Genomic DNA, 22,627 nt, shown 5'->3' on the forward strand with positions numbered 1-22,627 from the left:
CGCCGTGGTAGGGCACTTGTTCCGCGACGGTTCCGCCAGGTTGCGGCAGGACTTTATAAGCGTTAATAAAAGACGGCTCGTGAAATTCGTTAATGCCGTGTTCTGCTTGCGACAACCTACCAACATTCCTCGCAATCACTTCACTCTCCCTCCAGGTCCCGCCTTTCCCGGTCCCGGCCTCGTTGGCCTGGACCCACACCTCTCCGACGAGGGCAGTACGGGCATAACAGGACATTTATTTCAACGGGAAAACGGGGACCTGAAGCCGAGGGACGTCAATATATATAAGGTCTAACTGTTTTTTTTTTATTTGTTAATTTGTTAAGTTTTTGGAATTTCATGAGCCAATATAATGTATTTACAATTCGTTAATACATTATTTTTAAACTGTACAGCCATTTTATTGTGGTAAGGAATAGATAATATTTGCGTTATCGAAAGATTATTTATATATTAGAGTTAAATATTTTTGTTTTTAATATGTGTATGAAGTAGCTACGTATATGTTTATTATTTCATTAGTTGAATAACCAATTCCACCATGGATTAAAGGTTAAGTTTAACAAATTCTTAAAAATCCTTTTTACTTATGGAAATAAACGTCAAAATGCAGACGATACCTACAATAATTTTCATTAGCCGGAATGAAGACCATTAATTCAATCTTAAACTGGATATTGTAATACTTAGGGCCGGTTTTATGACCCCCGGCTAAAGTTTTGGCTAAAATTTAACCGCAGGCTAGCTCTTATTTCGGTTTTATGACTCCCTGTTAACGTCTACCTTCTAGTTAAAGACCCGGCTAACCTAGCGGGTGGATGAACCAGCCGCTAGCTGCTTAACCGGAGGCTAAGCAACAGAAAATAAAATGGCGATGTATCAGGCGAGGTTAGTTGTTGTTAGTGATGATGACTATTTGAGGAATTCTATTGAATATTTGCAGGATGCGATGGAATAATTTATTACTAAATGTAAAATGCTTCGCTTTCGTCAAAGTTTTATTAAAAATTACATGGCATGAAAGTGTAGTCACGCTTTTCTATTCTCGTCGAGTCGTGTATTATTATTTGACTTTAATTGATCACGAAGTACATAAACGTATGCTATGTATATAAACTTAAATGTTCCTGCTTAAGAATATGTGTAAATAAGTGAATTTTAAAATTGCAAAACGAGGGTTATTATTACCGGTAGGTACCTATAAAATGCGTGTTTTCGTGGAAGTTGTATCTGTGAATTTTTATTCGTAATACAGTGGACATATGCCGGGAATGAAATGCACTTCATACGACTTCAGACGTGGTTATAATTCAATAAATACAATTGAATGTGAAAATAAATGTTACCCAATTATCCCTTCCCTATTTTACAAACCATTAGGTACTTATTATCTACCTGCCACGCAAGTGAAAAACGAAAACAGCACTGGAATTATTCTGTTTACCGTATCCAAGTTTATCCCTTGATCCTATCGGCATGACCCTTTATATGTTGGTCTTGTTTTACATTATACTTGCTGTTTTAATTTAGAATGTTGAAAAATCCTGTACACAACACAAAATACCTAACATATCACGATGCAAACAAATTATGTCAGGTCTTGTAAAAATATATTTCTTTCGTATACATTTTACAATCATAATTATTTCCCCAGTGAATATATCTAGGATCTCTCGACCTACTAAATTAAAACAGCAAACATCCTATACCACAAACTAATTCCATCAGGATCGGATTCATTTGGATACGTGATACGAAACTATTAGTACAAAAATGAAACCTACACCAGTGAAATGAAAATTGACAAGTATTTTCCCGAAACGGGGTCTATATTATTTGATTATGAAATAAATTTATGAAAGAAATAAGTGTTCTCTAGCAAAAATGTCATCCCTATTTATTTGTTGGTATAGAATTACTTCGTTAGTTTTGGCTTAATATATAACCTAACAAAATCATGAGTTCCAATACAAGAGTAAAGTTGAAAACACACGGTTTTGAATTGTAAATTGTAATTTTATGGTTTAATACAAAGCAGGTTTGACGTCAAAGTAGTTTTTGGTTAATTTAATTATATCTGTTGCAAGATAAAGTTCGCGGCATATTTCTTTACTGCAGCTGTAAATATTCCGAATCACAATACAAACAAACAGCTGACTAACATTCTACCAGAAAAAATAACTGTCTTGCAACAAAAGTTACCAAATTCTGTTTTATTTCATTACCAATACACCCATTATTACACCACACGCTTCGTCAGGTTACGGTTAGCCAACCGCAGGCTAAGTATGGGTCATAATACACCCCTCGTTCGTTAACCGGGGGCTAGCCTTACCTGGAGGCTAGCTAACCTGAGGATTTAGCCGGAGGTCATAATATCGGCCCTTAACCTTGTTCTTAACGAAGTACAGTTTCAGTTTATAATAATTGTTCCAAGTTTTTCAATATTCAATATTCTTTATGGCTGCCTCTTGATGTACTCATTAAGCTTTTTTTTATTACTAAACCTAAAGCTTGAACTTAACCAGGCCTAAATATTAAGGAGATTAAAACTGGGCCAAATATAAGTTTAAGCTAACTTTATTCATTGTTTGGTACAGACATATTTATTGAATATTTTTAAATAAAAAAACAATAAAAATTGTGTTGAAATAATTTATAGATAAAATTATATTTCCTTTTATTTTTGCTTCGAGTGTAGATCAAACAGAAATTAGTTTTTTATATGTTGGCTATTGTTTACAGTGATATTCGTATAAGCAAAGTGGGATTTTGAATGAAAGGTTCTAATTGAAAATTTAGCAGATTCTTTCGTTCTAATCTGAAATCAGGCGCTGTAAAGAACAGTAGCAACATAAATCGTTGTTTTATGCGTCTAAATATATTTAAAGATATATTAAAATTTTTTGTGTGAAAATAAAAGTTGTATTATTACCCGGCATTTAGTATAAACATTGTGCCGGAGCTAAGAAGACACTTGCATTAGTAACGTATTCTTGTAAACAATTGCAAAAAAACTATCAAAAATGAGCCGCAGGAAGAAGACTAAGGTACTTTTCAATTGTTGAAGTCGGAGTTTTAGTTTTTCTTATTAAAAGTAATAATTGCTCTGTTTTATCACTAGGTATATTTGTCTGTTAGCTGTAAACAGTCTTTAAATTAACGTTTAATTGTTGTTAAAATAGGTAACATTCATTTAAAAATTATAAAGTTTTTATGCCCAATTTCTGAATGAAAGCAGAATAATGTAAATTTAATTTTAAGGTTAACATTAACTGAAATGAGAATATTAAATGGTTGTAATGATAGAAGAAAGGGCGATAATGTCTTCAAGGGGGTATAGTGTAAATAAATTGTTCAAATTTTTTTTATTGTATTGTACTGTTGTTGTATTTATATATTCTTAGGTTGAGTTCAGAGAAATGGATGAGAAGTACGGACAGCCAATGGAAGAAGATGAAGCTCCAGACACCCCAGATAAAAGTAAGGCAGCAGGCACAGCTACACCAGAGAAGAAACCGCAGGCAGCTGCCTTGGCACCAGACGCTCTGAAGAAGGAGGTTCTTCTACCACCAGCAGAGCAGGCACCCACTCCTGCAGCCCCGCCCACGGCACAGATAACTGTCAAGTCGGAGAAGGATGATGATATAGAACCTGATTCTGAACAGGATGATCCAACAGGTATGATACCAGCAAAACGTCACATTTAATTTGGTGCTGAAATTCATGTATAAAAATTCATTTTAATGATTCTATTTTCAGCCAAAATTTTTACAGGAAATTAGACTATGAGTAAGGTTGCCATTATAATGTCATCCATCATCATAATTTTTTAAAATAAATTTTAAAAACTATGTGAGAAACAAAAAAAAAATTGTACTCATCATTCTGCTTTTATTCTCTGCACATCAGTTTGTGCAGAGCATGTGTGAATTATGGAGATCCTCATTTCCTGTGTGAAGATTTCTCTGTTGTGTCTAAAGTGGGGCAGCTCCATGAGAGAATTGACATTTTTTAATACTCAAGTAGATACCAACCAGGTGTCTGCGACAAATTCATTGCTCACCTTCCTGAGCACAAGAATTGATAAGAAAAACTTTTGATTTCGAAATGCAAGTTTAAGTTTAGCTGGTTTAAACCTCTAACAGTAATTGTTCCGTGTAGTTTATCCAAATATATTTTGAAATAAAATTTTAAATTAAAGTAGGCTGGTTTAAACCACTAACAGTAATTGTTCCGTGTAATGTATCCAAATATATTTTGAAGTAAAATATTAAATTAAAGTGAGGAGTTAAATGTGTATGTGGTGCAAAACTTTACCATAACCAAAATACATTTGAATTTGAAATTTTGAATTATAAAACTTTGATATAAAATGGATATGCAATAAGGAACAAGTACCCTTTTAAGTTTTACATACCCACACTTGTTACTAGTCAGATGTGCTATTATCTTAAATAAGGATACCAAAATGTGGTTTCGATAATAGATTTTCTTTGTCACATTTAATCTTTCAAACAGTGAACAAAGCCAAGAGTTAAAATAATTTGAAAAATTTTTTTATTCATTAATTTTCTGGTTTTACAAAATTGGGTCTTACATGTCGTACACATTAAAAAAAAAAAAGTTTAAACTTAAACATACAGTTGTGAATGTATTGAATGTTTTGTAGGCCTAGAAGGTGCCGCCTTCCAGAGTCGCCTTCCTTTCGACAAGATGACTGCAACAGAAGCTGCTTGCTTCCCTGATGTCGCAAATGGCCCTCCTCAGACACAGAAAGTTTTCCTTCATATCAGGAACAGACTGGTACGTAATCTCTGACCAATGGCAAAAATGAAAAAATGCAAAAAAAAAAAATCAGCCATTATTTGCACATGGCAACACGTCATGAATCCTTTTTCACACACTCAAACAAACTCTGTCTCTCTCCAAGAACTGGCATTAGGCATTTTCAAACAAAGGACTATGGCAAAAAAAACAAAACATTGACAGACATTTATGATTGAAAAAAAAAAAATCAGTAATTAAAAATAAATATGTGAAAGCACATAAAAATGAAACTAAACTAATAAACACCTAAAATTAACTTCAAGAGTTTTATTCACCATAAAGCAAGCAAATGATCACAATCACTTTAAATAAATGAAGTGATGTAAATTATGATCGTGAAACATATGACAAACACATGTATACTCTTGTAAGGAATTTTAAGCTGGTATTTAAATTTAAAAAAAAAACCTAATAATAGTACTGTATATGATCTGACATCATAAGTCATGAATTAAACTGTTTAATAATTGTGTTGCTACATTTTTCACATATGGACAAGCTTGGTAATTTAAACAGAAAGGAGAGAGTCATCTTTACCTTCTTACATTGAAATTAAGTGTTACTTTCTGTACGTACGTGGACCACTTGTAACACTCTAATGCAAATTTTGTACATATTTTAGAGGCCCTGGTGATTAGATAAGTACTGCAGTACTAGTTGGTTAGTCACTAATATCTTAACGCTGTTATGTTCTATTAGCTTTCTTGAGTTAATTCATAACTCCCACATCTTCTTTCTGCTGCTTGTTACTGGTTTCAAAGTATTATCACTGTGATGTAAAATTTCTTTCTCAAATAATTGTTCATCTGGTTCTCGGTGTTCCTTTACATTTGCAGAATAACATTTTCAATTTGTTGAGCAATTACATTATCAGTTAGGCATTCTGTGAAGTGTATACAGTATTTACCAAATGAGGCTTCAGAGGGGGGCGGTGGGGGTGATAGCCCCTCCCGAGCATGAATTTTTTTGGAAAGTATATTTATGCTAATTTAAATATATAATTCATGTGTTAAACTTATCTTTCATCAAAATTTGTATGAAACATTAAGTTACCTTTATTTGAGACCATGAATTTTCAAATTTTCCAAGGTCATTCTCTGATTTATTTAACGCCATGTTTTGCTACTGTATCCTCCCGAGAAGTCTTCCTGGAGCCTCATCTGGTATTTACTATATTTTGATGCATTAAAATCCTTGTTCACTGGCAGTGCAATGCCAGTATTACCATTAAAATAAATTTTGACTAATGGTGTGTAGTTTGGTAGTACGGTGTGCAATGTGCATTATTCCAGCTGCAACTCTGGTTGGAAAACCCAAAGCAGCAGCTGGTGTTTGAGAATGCCCTGCTCCAGGTGGAACCACCGTACAACAGCGATGGTCCACTCGTTATGAGAATTCATGCCTTCCTCGAAAGACATGGGTTCATTAACTTTGGAATTTTCAAAAGAGTGAAGGTGAGTGCTTAAAAATTTTTGGTACCATTATGAGTGCCAGTATTTTTGTTCTAATACTATGTAGTTTAAAAAAACTGTTCAAGTTAGGAAATAAGTAACTATTTTAAGTGATGATAGTCATTAATTTGATGTAATTTTTTTTTTCAGTGTAGTTTTTGAAATTTAATTTTTCATTTATTACCTAAATAAAATGTATATTATGTATGAAAAAAAAAAGTTTGCATGATGATTGTGTACCCAATTATCATGCTTAAATTGAAGAAAATATTGGAAATTTTTTTATTTTATAGTAACAATCAAGTAATTTTATCAGCTCTAAATTGAAACCTTGAGTGGTGAAATTTTCCTTGTTTTATGACTAGTATAAAATTCAAAACTACATATCATAGAGTAAACTCTAAACAGGAGAATATATATATATATATATATATATATATATATATATATATATATATATATATATATATATATATATATATATACACATACATACATACATATACATATATATACACACACACACACATATATGTATATATATATATATATATATATATATATATATATATATATATATACATATACATATATATATATATATATATATATATGTACAAAATGTTTTCATTAGATTCAACTGTTTTAGTTTGTATTTAAGACTTTTTAGTTGTAAAGGATAAATATTTGATGGTTTCATACATTATGTTTATTGTTTCCAAAAATGCAGTTTTTAATTTTTCTGGAATTTTTTTGTGTGTATTATTTTTTGGTACTTCATCTGATCCAACAATTTTATTTAATTTACATTTGAAAGCTAAATATGTGATTATTTTTTTCAAAATAATTTGTTAGCCCTTTAATACCGATATGCACATTAAACTTTTTTTTATTCATTGTAGAATTTTTTTTGGGGGGGAAGGGGGGCGCAATAAATTTAAATTTATATAGTCATTTATTTCTTGCAAAAATTGTGTTTGTGCCAAGCGTTTAGATGAGTAATTCTTTGAAGTTTATGTAGGGCTTACTGTTTCTATTGTATTTGCTTTTGAAGATTTTGTCTTGATAATCATAAGAATAGTTTCAATTTTGCTTACCTCGTGTGGATCATTTCAAACTTTAACTTTGCCAGTCATCTATGTGGCGGTTGGTTGTGTAACTGCTTACTTGCAGAGCTATTGTTTTTCGTCGTGCTTGCTGTTTGCAAGCACAGTTCTTTGACCTACTTGCCACCTCATTCTGGCTTTCGTTACCTTTCCAGGTTCTGTATTTTCTCACACAATTCTTTGATGTGTGAGTTGTATGTAACTGTTCCTGCATTTGTGAAGATCTTTTGTATCACCTAATTATGTAGTTATCTCAATAAGTGTCTTGATAATCTTATTGAACTTGACAGCTATTTTCTAATGTACATTCATTTATTTCAGTAAATAGAATTAAGTACTGTTAGTATTACATAATATGCTGTTATTCGAGTGCTCACTTGCTTAGCACAAGATGCAGATTAGTTGTAAAGTTTTTCATGATTTATGTACATATATATTTATTCTAATTTCTCACAAAATTAAAATTCCTGATAGTAATTGAAGAACATTTGCCACATATAATCACTGTCATGCCACTTTCATAAATTGTTTGCTGATTTCTCTGGACATCTGTCACGTCAAGTAATGCTGGAATTCTCTCCACACATGAGACATGAATATGCTAGTGTCTGAGCTTAGTGGTCCCATATAATGCTGCAATGTGGAAGCCGCGACACACCTTAGGCCAGTGGTTCTCAGAGTGTATGTCAGGGCGCACTGGTGCATCCTAAAAGATTTCCGAGTGCGCTCTGTGGTATTCCAGAGAAATATATGCCCAGATATAAAAATAAGTATAATTACTTTATACCATTCATTATGGGATATACCATAATGCTATTTTTGTTAACACATCAATAATGTGTTATGTGAAAAATTACTGATTTTGCTTAAACATTTTTTTGGTTCAGTTCTGCACCATAATCAATCTTTAATGTCTGTAAACAAGTATGAATAAACTTGGAGGTATGTTTCATTTAAATTTTTTTATTGCATAAATTTTGATGTGTAACATCTTGGCTCATGGTATACAGTGTTTGGTGGGAGTAATATCGTGAATGCAAGTGAAGTAACGAAAATGTGTAACAACCAGGGTGCTGTCATCTGTGGTGGATGGCGCAAACCAGAGTTCACAAAGACAAAGGAAAACTTTATAGTATTAACTGTTTAATGAATTTTAACAAGATGGGCAGTAATTTAATGAAATTCTGTGTTGAAAATCAGGTCCAAAGCCAGGGTTTACTATTTTTACAATTATTTCTTGGTGTTATCGGAGTTATATTATATTGTAGTTTTAATTTCTACGTGCAAATCTAATGATTCAATAGTCTACGCTCCGGGAGCAAATTCTAACAACGGCTGTGAAAACTATGTGATTCACATTCAGAAATGTACTTGAAAACACAATTTGCATCAATCTTTCATGCTTGGCATTATTTTTAAGAATTCCATGTTAAATTTATTGTCAGAGGCTCGAGTTTCGTATAATAAATGTGTTTGCAACATGAGAACACATGAATTTGCTTGTAACTGAGGTTAGATGTTACACATCACTGGGGAACATTGAGAGACTTGCTTGCATTTATTGTTTTGTATAGTATTATTTGATGTAATTATTACGTTTCTCAGCAATTTGTATACGGAGTGCTTACAGTTGATTGTAATAATCTTTTGACTTCAAAAAGTTCAAGAAACTTTGCCCTAGGCTGTCTTGGCATGGTGATTCTGTAGGAGTTTTCCATTGCTGTTTGCAGTCGGGATATATGTATGGCATGAATTTTTGTTCTTAATATACATTATTTATTAGTATGGATGATTCATTAATTACCATGTACAGAAACCAAGTTTTTGATCTATTTCAATGTATTTAAAGTTGATGTGTTAATGGTAAGATAATTAATAGAAATTGATTCAAGCTTTTATGTATGCATGTTTTTTTACAGTGAGAATTGTGTAGATATTGTGTGAATTTTAATACTTTACCAACAAGTAGAGATTTAAAAAAAAAAATTATTCACAAAGGATAATTTGTTTGGTTTGGTTAAAGGAAAAGAGTATTGTTTTACCACTTTTGTTTTTTTCCTCACACTGCTTGCCTTTTTAAATGTTAGGCATGTGTGGAGTATACTGCTCAATTTTGCCAAAGAGTGCTTTTTCATAAAATTATACAATTTGGTTTCTTATTTTTTTTAAATTTTTTTTTAATGAGGTAGCATTTTACAAGTAGTCACACTTTAGAATTTTGTACCTTGTGTAATTTTTGAGTTTTTTGATATAGCAGTCTGTAGAAGAGCATATTTTTTTTAAAGTTCCTTGTAATTACGGTATCATCACGTTTTCCATCGTGTCAGATTGAACATTGCAGTAGGATTTATGTCTTGTATTCCATGCATTGATGACATGAAGCTATGAATTTGTTAGAAGCACTAAGAAAGTACCTGTAACTTGAATGAGTTAGTGGCCACGGTTATACAACCACAGGTATGTGCGGCTGTGAGCAGGTCGCAGCACAGGGCTGGTGCTATGTGGAGGGGGCTGTGACAGTTGCAGAAGAAGCACGGCAAGGTGATCGTGATCGGCGCTGGCATCGCCGGTCTGGCTGCCGCTCAGCAGCTGCAGCAGTTCGGGATGGAGGTGGTCGTGCTGGAGTCCCGGGTGAGTTGTCTTCGTCTCGTCTCCCCGCAGCCGTGGCTCGCTGTGAACAGCGATACATCGAAATACTTGCTACTGTGTTAAAACAAGAAATAGAGAAATATTTTGTTGAATTTCACAGTTTTATTCCTAAATATGTTATATTTGTGAAAAAATTACTTCTTTTACATTCTTCAGTAAATTAAAATACATATGTATGTTCATACATGTAGTGATTTTGTGGAAGTACACCTGAAAGAAAGATTACGTTCACAAGGATGCTTTTATTGTGTTTCATGTAACTTGTCTCATTGTGACAGTTCTCTAAAGTAGTACTAAAAGCCTATGTATCCTGTAGACACAGCTGTCAAGTGCAGTAAATAAAGTATTAGTTTTCTTAGATAAATAACTCTTGAAATGTATTCATAAAGATAGTTCGGCCAAGTAATGAATTTCAATTTGGGATATGTACCTAGTAATTTTTTTTTTTTTAATCTTTGCCAAACTACTACCAGCAATGAAACTTGATGCAAGTCTTTTTAAGGGGAGAATTTTCATTTTCACGTACAGCTTAGATTTTCCACAAAAAAAAATCAGTAAAAAAAAAGATAGGACTAACATGATATTAACTTTGCAGTAAAATTTTCTTCAGAAATTTACAAAAACATTTAAAAAATCACATTATGCATAGTAACAGCACATTAAAGAAGTTTAGTTATATGGTTATTTTATATCAGATGCAGAATTATTTCACCTGGTGAAGAAAAAATCATAATATATGGTGTAGAGAAACAATTATCTTTTTTTATTTTCTGTGAAGTGCTTCCAGTTTTAAAACATGTATTATTTTAATGAGACATTTACTATAAATTTTTGTTAGGTCTGTCCAAAATACTTTTCATTCTTATTCTTTCTGTATGAGAGATGTGTTAACTTCTCCTTAACCCATCATTCTCTATACATATCTAACTTTTATTGACTTTTATATCGTTCTGTTCGTCCAACCTTCAGCCCCATACACCAGTATTAATCAACCAAGAAAATAATTAAAAAATACTTGCATGCAAAGTTTCTTTGAACTACACGTAATTACCAGCTTTCTCATTCAGTCCAATAAGGTACGTCAGTTGCATTATTGTTGTGTTTAGGACAGAGTGGGTGGTCGCATTGCAACCTTTCGCAAAGGAACGTACATCGCGGATCTGGGCGCGATGGTGGTGACGGGACTGGGCGGGAATCCCGTCACTGTTCTCTCCAAGCAGATCAACATGGAGTTGCACAAGATAAGACAGAAGTGTCCACTGTATGAGTCAAATGGAAACACGGTTAGTATTTGCTAGTCACATTATTGTTTCAAGGGCTGTATTGATGCAAATATGTGTTCTTTTAAATCCTGATATATCTACCTACATAGGTAAATAAAAAATACCTGCAGTATAGGGGCCAGCTTTAACCTTAAAACTGTGTAAACTTTAAAGAACCTTTATTCACATTTTGTAAGGTAAACATGACTAATATGGACCATCTAAGGTCAAATTTTAATTTAACTTTGGTGTCACATCTATGGATGACTGTATGTATACATCCAAGACTAGTAGGGACGTTCGATGCAGGTGCAAGTGTTTCTAATTCACTTATACCCATTACTGATGTTCGTCAAATGTTTGCATACTAGTATATCAATCATTATTTTTTATTTATTTTAAAATGAATCAGTGGTTTTTCTACCTGTATTTCTGTCAATGAAATTATGCAGGCATTCTAAACAAATAAAAAATCAATTCAGTAAAATGTCAATTTTTTTTGGAAAAATTTCATTATTTTGACACACACTTAGTGTATTAAGAGAAATCCTGAATATTTATAATTTAGGCATTTTTTATGTTTTTACTTTTTTAAGAAATAAATTATTTAATGCTTATGAACTAAACTTTTTTTTATTTCAGTGTTTTTATACTACCGACTAGCATTTTAATTTTTTAAAAATGCATATGATTGTTTAAAAAGTGTTTGTATTAATTACATATCTCATAAATATTTGTTTGGTATTCTAAATGTTTCCATAGTGGTAAATTATGTTACAAGTGATTTGTAGGTTCCCAAGGACAAGGATGAAATGGTTGAGCGAGAGTTTAATAGGCTTCTGGAAGCTACCAGCTACTTGTCACATCAGCTGGATTTCAACTATGCTGGTGGGAAACCTGTTTCACTAGGACAAGCCCTAGAGTGGGTTATCAAGTGAGTATCTGCCACTTTTAGCTGTGACCGACACAATTTCTTAACCCAGTGTGTTTGTGTGTTTTGTTTATGTGTGTGTTTGTGTTGTGTGTGTGAGAAAGTTTGTGTGTTGTGTGTGTGGTTGTGTGTTATGTTTTTTTGTGTGTGTGTGGTTGTGTGGGTGGGTGTGATTGTGAGTTGTGTGTTGTGTTGGGTTATGTGTGTGATTGTGTGTTGTGTTGTGCTGTGTGTGGGTAATGTTTTGTGTTGTTATGTTGTGTGTGGGTGTGGTTTTGTGTTGTTTTTTGTGTGTGATGTGATTGTGTTGTGTGTATTTGGTGTGGTTGTTGTGTGTTTTGTGTGTGGTGTGTTGTTGTTGTGTGTGTGAAATCATAATCATAATACAGTTCCTTTGAAATTAGCATTTTTAACTGGAAAAAAAACTCTTACTGGAAACCTTTTTAAGAGTTAATTACTTTACGTAGGTATTACTAAATGCAGAAGGTTCTGTTGATTGATTTGATTTTGATTCCATAACAAGTAGTTTTAGTGGAATGGCAGGGTTACCGCAGACAGGGAAAATATGGAAAAAAACAAGGAAATTCACATAATGTCAATCACCAAAATGGATTATTAGTAATTTTTAATATGTACTAATTTATTCCTTAAATGTCTTAAAACCAGTTTTTTTTAATCTAAAATTCATGTGTGGTTTAAAACCCATCTGTTTTCAAAATTAATTAAATATAAGAATGGCAATCAATGAACCCACCTTGGATTGATTTAATGATTTGAAGCACAATCAAATTTGATAGCAGTTATCTTTGTCACAAGAAATAATGTATTGTTTCAATATGTTTGATCAATTGTAATGGTTGTATATTACATACTGGCAGTGTTGTTTACGTACCATTGATGGGAGTGGTCATAGTTCATAGTGTATATTGTAAAGGGGAAGATTTCTTGTGCATGTGTGACAGGAATGTGTTTCAATAAGTATTTTTAGTTAATATATTTGCTCTATCTGGCAAGAATGATAGATGAGACAGGAAAAAAAAATGTTTGGTTGGACAAGAAAATTGTCTAGCCTAAGAGTTTGAACCCTGATTCAGGGGTGGCTTCAGGAAAGGAAGACTACGGGAGGGACTATCATACAAAGGAAGGATGCAGTTGCAGAACATGATATTAAAAAGTCTGATAGGCTTAGAATATTTACAAATATAGTGTTCAAATACTGAACTTAAATAGTTTCATACAACTTTTGATGAAAGAAAAATTCAACACATTAATTTATTTAAGTTAAACCAAATATATCCAAAAATAAAATTAATAAATAAAATTTAGGCTCAGGAGGGGCTATCGCACCTTGCATTGTCCTTCGCCATCACTTGCTGAAGCCACGCTTGTCCTAACTCGGAGAACAGTAAAATTAGCAAGCTCAAGATTTCCTTTTTTTATGTTTACAAGTTCATGTTACAAATTGATATGTATTATGTTTATTTTTTGTTGTACAGACTCCTGTTTTGGTTTATGTTGTTAGGTTGCAAGAAAAGAATGTGAAAGAAAAGCAAGTTCAACACTGGAAAGCGGTGGTGTCGCTTCAGGAGAAGCTGAAAACTAATCAGCATAGGGTTGGTTCAGTATTTTTTTTAAGTAAGGACGACGAAATATAGGAGGCCCGTGTTACTTAAGGATGCATATTACATTGGTAAATTGCACTGAAGAGGTACACTGATGCTCATACTTTTTACTTTCTTGTCTGAGAATATGAATTTAGGGATAAATTAATGTAACTGTAGTCTATCTAGTGATGTTACATGTGTTTTATTTGTCTTGAAGGGAAGACTTTTTTTCAAATTTTTTATATGATTCATACGAACATTTAGTTTCATGTAGCAATTCCAAATTTGATTCAGAAGTTCAGTTTCACACAAGTGTCTCATGGGATAAGCTTATATTTCCTGGCTCAGAGTGTAATTTTTTTCACTGCAGCTACAACAGTGTGTGAGGTTTTGCTAATATTTAACAGCAAATACTTTAAATATGCATTGTGTTCATCCGCTGGCATTGACCGTGAATCACTGGTAATGTTTGACGAAAATCTCCTGCTAACAAAATCATGTTCCACCAAATTGGTTTTGATTATTTCGCAAATCTTTCATAGTTCTGTCTAATGCCGCCAAAGACCTTTTATGTGCCATACAGCCTAATCAACTTGAAGGCATACCAAAGATAATCTTTACGCGCCTTTGTTTTGTTGTGATTGACGCCAAATGTTTGACAGCTAGGGTGTTTTAATTTACTCTGTGGTTTGTATGGGAAAAGAAAAGTGTTGTTTTTACTATTTTCCTGGCAATGTTTACGTTTTTTCCTCTCCTTAAGAACCTTCCTTGTGCCTTAACGAACATATGAAAACACAAAAAATTAGCCAAATTGTTCGAGCCGTTCTCGAGTTTTGCGCTTAGCATAAAATTTGGCGATTCATTTTTATTTATATTGTTGTAAATAGTGAAGCAAAATGTTTTATAAGCATCTGCCAAGTCATTATGTATGTTAATATGTTTTTGCAATAAAACGTTTATAGGCAGCCAATACAAAATATGTTTATCATAAAAAATTATTTTTAAGCTCAAAATAATCACTACATATTGTAAATGCCAAATATAAATTTATATTTGTAACTATTTTTACTATCGGCATTAGATTTGTGTACAGGTATTGAATTTTAACTATTTAGGCATCTGCCATTTTGTTGTGAGTTAATATATTTTTGTATTTATTAGTTTCGTTGGTAGCTAATACAAAATAGTTACGTTAATGGGGTTAATTCTTGACAAACATTTTATCCTTCTAATTATTTTAGTTGATATTTGGGTGGTTTTGTGTGCATTATATTGAATTTTAACTTCTTAGCAATCAACAATTCGTTCTGTGGGTTATTTGTTTTGTAATTGTTTCGTTTTTCTTGTAGACAATACAAATAATGTCCAAAATTGATTTCAGAAACCTTTTATTTTTCGCTAATTTTTTTTGTGTTGGAAATATGTTTTGTAATACGCCCATTTACTTAATTTTATTTTATGTTTTGTTATAATTATATAATATATCAATTATTAATGCTATGTTTCAAGTATGATTTAAGATGTTAAATGTAACAATTCAAACTATGCACTATGTGTGGACTAACGGAACTCCTTTGTCGAGGGATTTCCTGCTGGCCTGCGCTCGGGGTCTTTGGAACCACCCCGCCTAACGGTCAGAAGGGTTTACTGACCGTCTCTTTCTTTGGTTCTGGCCAATAAGGAAACAGTATTCAATTTCAAACAAATATTAATTTTAAAACTTTTTCTAAATAATTAACCAATTTTTAATTGAATCAGATAAAAAAAATATGTTACAGCTCACCAATGTATATTATACAAAAATTCAAACATATCGCAATAAAACTCTGACCACAAACACATAATTTGGCTGCGGGGACGGGGCCTAGGATAGTCGAGCAGCTCTGGTTGGTGGACTGCGAGAGCTCCTGGGGCACCAAACAGGCCGCCTCCAGGGACAATGTGCGAAGAGAGAAAAACGGTAATCTCGATCTAGCCTCGCAGGCAGATTACCGTGTCCGACCTTCGAAAGGTCCCGGCACAGTTCGATATTTAAGAGTTCTGGGGCCTGAAGCGTAAACGACGGTCCCAGGAAATTTTATCTGCTAAGGTGCTAAGGGCACTGTATAGTCGATGATTAAAATATAAGCAAGCCAGATATTGAGATAGAATATCAAACATATGTAAAACCGAGCCATAGCAGCCAAGTTACATGAAAGGCCATTTAAAATACAAATTTTTTATTGCATCTGACCTCGCAGCCAATCTCGTGTTTACCCAGTACTAGCCGGAGCAAAGGATAGACTGAGTTCGTCATAGGGTGGGTTACAGTTTAGAATGGTACAAAGAAACTTAAAGTTAAAGTATTCTAATAGTATTTGCCTAAATAGTTCTTTAAAATGATATATCATACTGTGTGTTTTCTTTTGTACATAAAAGATTATAAAAAATTAATTAAACAGTTGACCAGAGATGGTAATTTACATTGTGTCTGTTAGTATAGTGGCTGTTTAAAATTTATACCTAAATGAAAATAAATATCTCCCAATGCTTTATGTGCAGGAGTGGACCAACACTTTTGCAAATTCCTTGTTACATTAATATTTAGTTGAGGAAGAGCCTTGCTGTTGGTGATCGCCATTTGAAATAAATTTTCATTTGAGATAATTTCAGTAATTTCTGAACAAAAGCATCTGGCAAAATATGCAGTACAAAAAAATTAAAACGCTTCTTGAATACTTCCATATACTGTATTCTCAATATTAGGGATTCAATACCAAAATTCCAGTTGACATATGTATATTATGAGAATGTATAATGGCCTAATTTAAATAACTAAGATTTGCATTTAGATATGTTTGGCAATTTCCACAAAAAAACAAACATGTAATATAACTAATTTGTAGCAATAGGCAAGGTAAATAAACACTAAAAAGTCTGTATTAAAAAATATACAAATGTTTGGAAATTTCACGGCAAAACTGGGATTCCAAACAAGTTGTTGATCAACAACATATTTCTTGATGGATTTTTTTTATTCGAAGATATGCTTATTTTTTATATTGGTTTCGAACACCATATATTAACTGTGTGTTCCCTTCCACAGAGTATTTTAATGAAAGATACTTTATCATTAAAAATTAGTATGCATTTCGTACTAAAGGTGACAAGATACAACGTTTGAGTCATGCACCATCTTATTTAGTAAGTAAACTGTTACGAATGCAGTTTAGATCATGTACAATCTTAAAGAGAACAGTTTGCGATATCACTTAAAATCACGTGTTTGATTTGATTGTACATAACAGTGTTATGGTAACAACTCAGTGCTCATAAATTGAGTCAAGAAGAGGTTTGGGATAGAATACACGACCCATGTCGCATGAGAGTGACATCTAAGCGACATCATTTATTTAGAATATAATTTGGATTGTACACTAGGTTTGTATAAGTTTTTATTTTAAAAATCCACTACCTAAATCCTTGTTTTCTATATAGTCGATTTTAGATTTCCAATTTAATTTATATTAACTGCATACAAAACAACGGAACACAAAATACATTATCAGTTCTATGTACATATATATAAGTTTAGGAATATACGTGAAAATAAAAATTTACCCTACAAATTTGTCGATTTTAACTGTGGTAGGCCATAGGCTGAGATATGGTAACCACAATCGCTGCAGGAAGCCAGGTATTTATTCTTGGCAAGGGTCGTGCGTTCCTTGTAGGTCAGGGTTCGCTGACGTCACCCTCGGCTGTGACACGTCACTCGAGGCTAGCCCGTGGAGTTGACAACACTGGTAGCCCAGCACGGCTCGGTACGGCCCGGGTGCGACAGATCGAGGGCAACTGCAGATTGTAACTGCGATAAGACACTTCCACCCACCAGCGCCTGTAGAGCAGCCTCCGCTACCTAGCGGTATTCGGGCGACTGCATTAGCCTTCCAGCGCCCTTAAGTGATTATTTTTAGTGGTTTACATGAATTTTTTTTTACTTGCAAAATAAAGTAAGAAAATTGCATTTTTAAATATTATTTTTATGATATATTGAATTCTTAATAGAAAAAAACAAATTAATCATGTTAGTTTTTCATGAATTAGTTAGTTCATTTTATTGAAGGAAAACTATGAAATTTTAATGATCAGATATTTACGATCATTGTTATATTTTCATTTATTTTTTGTAAGGTTTTTCATTTAATTCATTAGGCAATTAAGTAAAACCTTACTTATACATATTATTTTAATATCTGCTCTTTGTGCCATGAAAAACAATTAGGGCAATATACTCAGTAGAACATTTTTTTAAATTTCAACTATGTCTATTTGGAATATCAGTTACAGAATAGTAGTCCAAAATCAGCCTTAAAAATAGGTCCCATAATATATATAAAACATTTTACTTTATACCACAACTCAAAATATACAATAATAAAAGAGTGTATGTCTGTCGTTTGTGTAGCATAGAGACAGAAAGGCCTAGAGTATTGAAATTTGATACATAGTGGGGTGGCATGTACCTCAAAGCAATTTTTTCCCAAATTTGATTTTGTTATTTTATTTAATATTTTAACTTTTTTCAACCACATTTCCCAAATATATATGCTTCTAATAATTTTCAAAGTAATATTTACGCCATTGATTGCTTGTGTAAAATGATGTATGTTCCATTTTCCTAACTTGATTTGCTGAGTTTTGGCAAATTTTTAAAAAATTTTTATAAAACCTTCAAACTACAACATTTTCTTCTATGTGCATTCAGTTTTGCTGTTAATTAATAGTTTGTTTTTACTTCACAGAAATTTAGATATGTTTTATTATGAGCAGGAAATTTATTTTGCTGTCAAATTTTTAGTTTTGACAGATTCTTAAAATATGATCTTTCTTATAAGTGTTTTTCTTACGGGCAATAGCTATTGCATTGTTGATTCTTTCTTCTCTGCGGTCATGTTTGGCCATTAGTGTGTTGCACAAATTGCTGTTTAAGAATTGCCAAATAATATTACTAAGTTTCAATTATTTTTTTGTGCTACTTTTGCTTTTTGATAAAATTTTCTTTATAACATAATATTTAATACAACTTACATTCTTAAGGTGTTTTTTTATTCATGTTCAGAATAAAAATAACTAATTCTCTCATAAATTTTTAAAATTATTTTTGTTAAAAATAAATTTATTCTGTATTATTGTGAAGGGGAAAGTAATACTTTTAAAAACTTTGTATCATTAATATATTATATCCCATGCTAAAATGGGCATTGTTTGTGTACAAAATAAAATTGGTGCTAGACCCAAATGGAAGGATTTAATATTCTCCATAATAAGGAAGAAATACTACTAAATTCTTGTCAGTGAATTTTTTTTTATTTCTAACACATAATTTCTAAACTGTGTTTGTAATCAGAACATTCCCATGACATATTCATCAGCTTGCAAAACGAATTGCTTTACAGATGATAGCATTGAGAGAGAAGATTGAGGAGATGAATAAGCAACACAAGGACCTAAGCGACAGTAAAGGACAAAAAGACATCACGCAAGAGTTTGTGGTTCGTTCTAAGCTCAGGGACCTCAGCAATGCTTGCCGAGTAAGTTCATGTCTGCGAGTAGTACTTTGCTCTCTTATACCTCCAAATCCAAAATTATTTACAATGTATTTTTCGGTCACACTAGCAATAAAATGGTAATTTTATTGTTTTGTGTGAATACTTTTACTTTTTGTCAACACCATTTATTGTATTTTTTCATCTTAAAAAAAATATAGCGGCACTACTAGAACAGACAAAAATTCTCAAAGCCAGCTTTTTCCTTCCAAAAACAATTATTAATATGTTTTTGTAAACCAGCACTGTTTACTTTGGCTTATAAAATAAAAAACCTATGTTGTTGAGTTTTATTACAATTAAGGGTATATGATTGTATAAACGGTTCGTGAATTTATAATTCATCTTACTTTCCATTTCTATAAGGAGTGGGATCAACTCTTGGACCAGCAGAAGGAAATTGAGGGAAAACTTCAAGACCTAGAAGCCTTACCACCAAGGTAAATTGTTAATGTGAAGTTTGATAATGAGCAAATATGTTGTAATTTACTTAGCTTGAAAATTGAATTGTACGTATTTCCTTTAGAGATGAGAGTCCTATCCTCTGTGACTGTTACGCCATTACCGCAATTGCTTAGGCATCAGTATCGTGTGATGAGGGTAAGTGGTTCAATTTCAACCCTCCTCTCTTCTCCCTTTTTCCTGTTTTCTCCTCCATCCTTGCTCTTCCCTCCTTCCTCCTCCCTCTCTTCCCAGTGTTTAAACACATTTCAAAGTTTCCCAAAAAAAATTGAAAAATATATTCAAAATTAAAAAAAATAAACAAAAGCTATACAATATACAAATAAGAAAAGTATTACTTACACATCAGTATAACCATCTTTCAAAAACAAAAAAATGTGAATTTCATTTCATCAAGACATGATCTGATGGGATTAGAAAATATTTTGAAACAAGAAATCTGTAGCATCCACCATTTAAGTCCACAGAATTCATGAATGTGTGGAACGTGAGTGGTTAGAAAAATATTCGCATTGCATCGCACTTGTCGTGCGATTGTGATTCCAGCATGAAGCAAAATAGTCTGAGACAATATCCTGCATGTTTTAAAAATGTTAAATTTACTATTGATTGGTATGAAATGCTAACATTTTTCTAAGAAAGATAGTGTTTCCTTTCCCCTAATTATAAGTTGAACTTAAAAATTTTCTATAGTAGACAAAAATAGCAGAAACATTATCTTACAAATCATAAAATCATAACCTAAATACAGTCAGTGTTGGGGAGTAGTTGATTATAAGTAATACATTTAATGGTACTGTTTAGTTAAAGAAGCAATCCTTAAAATTTTTTGGATTTTAACTGTTACTTGTTTTCTTGGTATAAAGTAAAAAAAAAAGTAAAAGTTGCATTTCTTAAATGTTTAATTTTTCTTATATTAATCATTTCACTATCTACCTGAATGCTGTAGTCTCTGTTTTCATGCTTTTGTAACGATAAGTGCTTTTTTTTTTACATATGTCGGGTAACATTTTTTTGTAAGATCTATGATTGTGAAAGTTTTATTTCAAGACAAAAGTGTTTCTGCACTAGCTCATATTACCTGGAACATGTGTACAAGTATAAAATGGAACAAAATATTGTTGGGGAATGATCATAGGAAAAAGAGAGAAAGAATGACATGTCACTGGATACAGTGCTCTTAACTCAAAACACAGTGTAGATGTACTTACCCATTATTTCTTCACCACAGAAAATCAAATTTGTATGTAATTCCTCTAATTCTTTATGATGCCTAGTGATCATTAACAAAAACCACCTGATGGTGTTACTGCTCTTGTGTAGTTAAAGAAAAACTGTATATAAAATATATTTATAAAATTTCTGGAAGCTGCCTTATATGGGCTAGGGAGAAACATTTCCAATTTAATTAGTTCTCACAAGGTGTATCATATTTTAAGTAAAAACACAAAATCTGGTTTGTTTATCTTCAACCTGTTTTACTGTTAATTAAGATTTGTTATATTTTTTTCGGATATACATTGAAATTGCAAAATTACCCTTGACAGAATGTATTATAAGGAGGACCCGGGCTGTTAGTAAATATCAATTAAAACGGATACATTTTAAAAATTTTAACTATCCGATTTTCACCAAAATAAATTTAACATTAATAAATTTAATTGATTTAAGACATTAGTTCGGATCGATGCTGGAATATATATTCACAATTTTCCACAGAGGACTGTTCACTAACTGAGGATAACTAGGAGATTTTGGCATTCTTCAATTTCCGAGGGACCGGCGTGAATTTTGTAGATTAAATTTTGAATAGTCTTGAAAAACTCTTGACCTGGTTCTTGCACTCCACTGGGACCAAAAAGGGGTCCTGTGGTCAATAATCCAAATAAACAGAATAGTAGGGGAAAAGATTAAATGGGGAGGCAAATATAGCCAAAAGAACGTTGAATTTTCCACTTACCAGTCTGGGGTTGGAGTGAAGTGAGTCACTCCCTCAGGAGAGGCGGCGCTAGTGGTCGTGGCGAACTGTCGCGAGACATCGTAAGCGCTAGCTACTCGGCTGAACTAAAGCGACTAGCAAACTAGATTAAAAGAAAAATTAGGGAAAACTCCCGAATTTAAGAGATTACATCTCTTAATTTAGTTGCGGGCAATGAAGCTCCGGTGCGAGATGTGATTGCGGTGACTGCAGCAGGAAGAATCTCTCTATCGACCAGGTGACATGTGGTTAAATTTGGGACGAGATGCCCGGAGTCCTAGGGAGTGGGAGAAATGGCCTCTGATTGGCTGGAATAAGCCCGCGGAGTGCTTGCTCCGCCCACCAAGAAAAGAAATACGAAGAGGGCTAATCGTCTAACTTAAAGGGGCCTCAGAGGTGCAAAGCAGAGCGCTCTGTTAGGGACAACCGGAACTTACTCGGTGTTGGTATGCCAGAGTGCCGCGAGGGGGGACTAGCGAAAGCTAGGTCCATATGGAGCCCACTGGTGCGAGCTCTGTCGGGGTGGAATGGAACTTTGAGTGTGTTGTGGTAGCGGCAGGCAGAGGTCTCGCTCTGAAGCCTAACTAAAGGTAAGTTAGTTCGCTTTGCCGCCCGGAGATGGCGCAAGCTGTCCGTTCACTGGCCAGTGGTCTGTTCTAGAAACCAGAGGGTTGTTGATCTGGGTGGAGGTTGAAGCGTTGGGAAAGTGTCGTGTGACTCTCGTAGGAAAGATTTGATCAGTATGCGCAAAGGTTGAATAAAGTTT

The 22,627-nt window shown here is 33.1% G+C and overlaps 1 protein-coding gene across 4 annotated transcripts in view; it reads left to right on the forward strand.

The window, feature by feature from the left end:
- Positions 1-2,741: 2,741 nt before the first annotated feature.
- LOC134541884 (lysine-specific histone demethylase 1A-like) overlaps positions 2,742-22,627 on the forward strand; it is a 686,470-nt gene continuing 666,584 nt past the window's right edge. For 3 of the 4 annotated variants that reach the window (XM_063385604.1, XM_063385606.1, XM_063385603.1), the window contains exons 1-10: positions 2,748-3,050; positions 3,408-3,681; positions 4,673-4,806; positions 6,123-6,284; positions 9,908-10,018; positions 11,143-11,319; positions 12,090-12,232; positions 13,752-13,842; positions 19,272-19,406; positions 19,788-19,861. In XM_063385604.1, the coding sequence (XP_063241674.1) occupies positions 3,027-3,050; positions 3,408-3,681; positions 4,673-4,806; positions 6,123-6,284; positions 9,908-10,018; positions 11,143-11,319; positions 12,090-12,232; positions 13,752-13,842; positions 19,272-19,406; positions 19,788-19,861 (1,325 nt within the window). In that variant the 5' untranslated portion in view covers positions 2,748-3,026. Of the gene's footprint in view, positions 3,051-3,407; positions 3,682-4,672; positions 4,807-6,122; positions 6,285-9,907; positions 10,019-11,142; positions 11,320-12,089; positions 12,233-13,751; positions 13,843-19,271; positions 19,407-19,787; positions 19,862-22,627 lie in introns of all 4 variants that reach the window. The other variant, XM_063385605.1, reaches the window with a different exon arrangement.

Source organism: Bacillus rossius, assembly GCF_032445375.1.
Source record: "Bacillus rossius redtenbacheri isolate Brsri chromosome 4 unlocalized genomic scaffold, Brsri_v3 Brsri_v3_scf4_2, whole genome shotgun sequence".
NCBI classification, from domain to species: Eukaryota; Metazoa; Arthropoda; class Insecta; order Phasmatodea; family Bacillidae; genus Bacillus; species Bacillus rossius.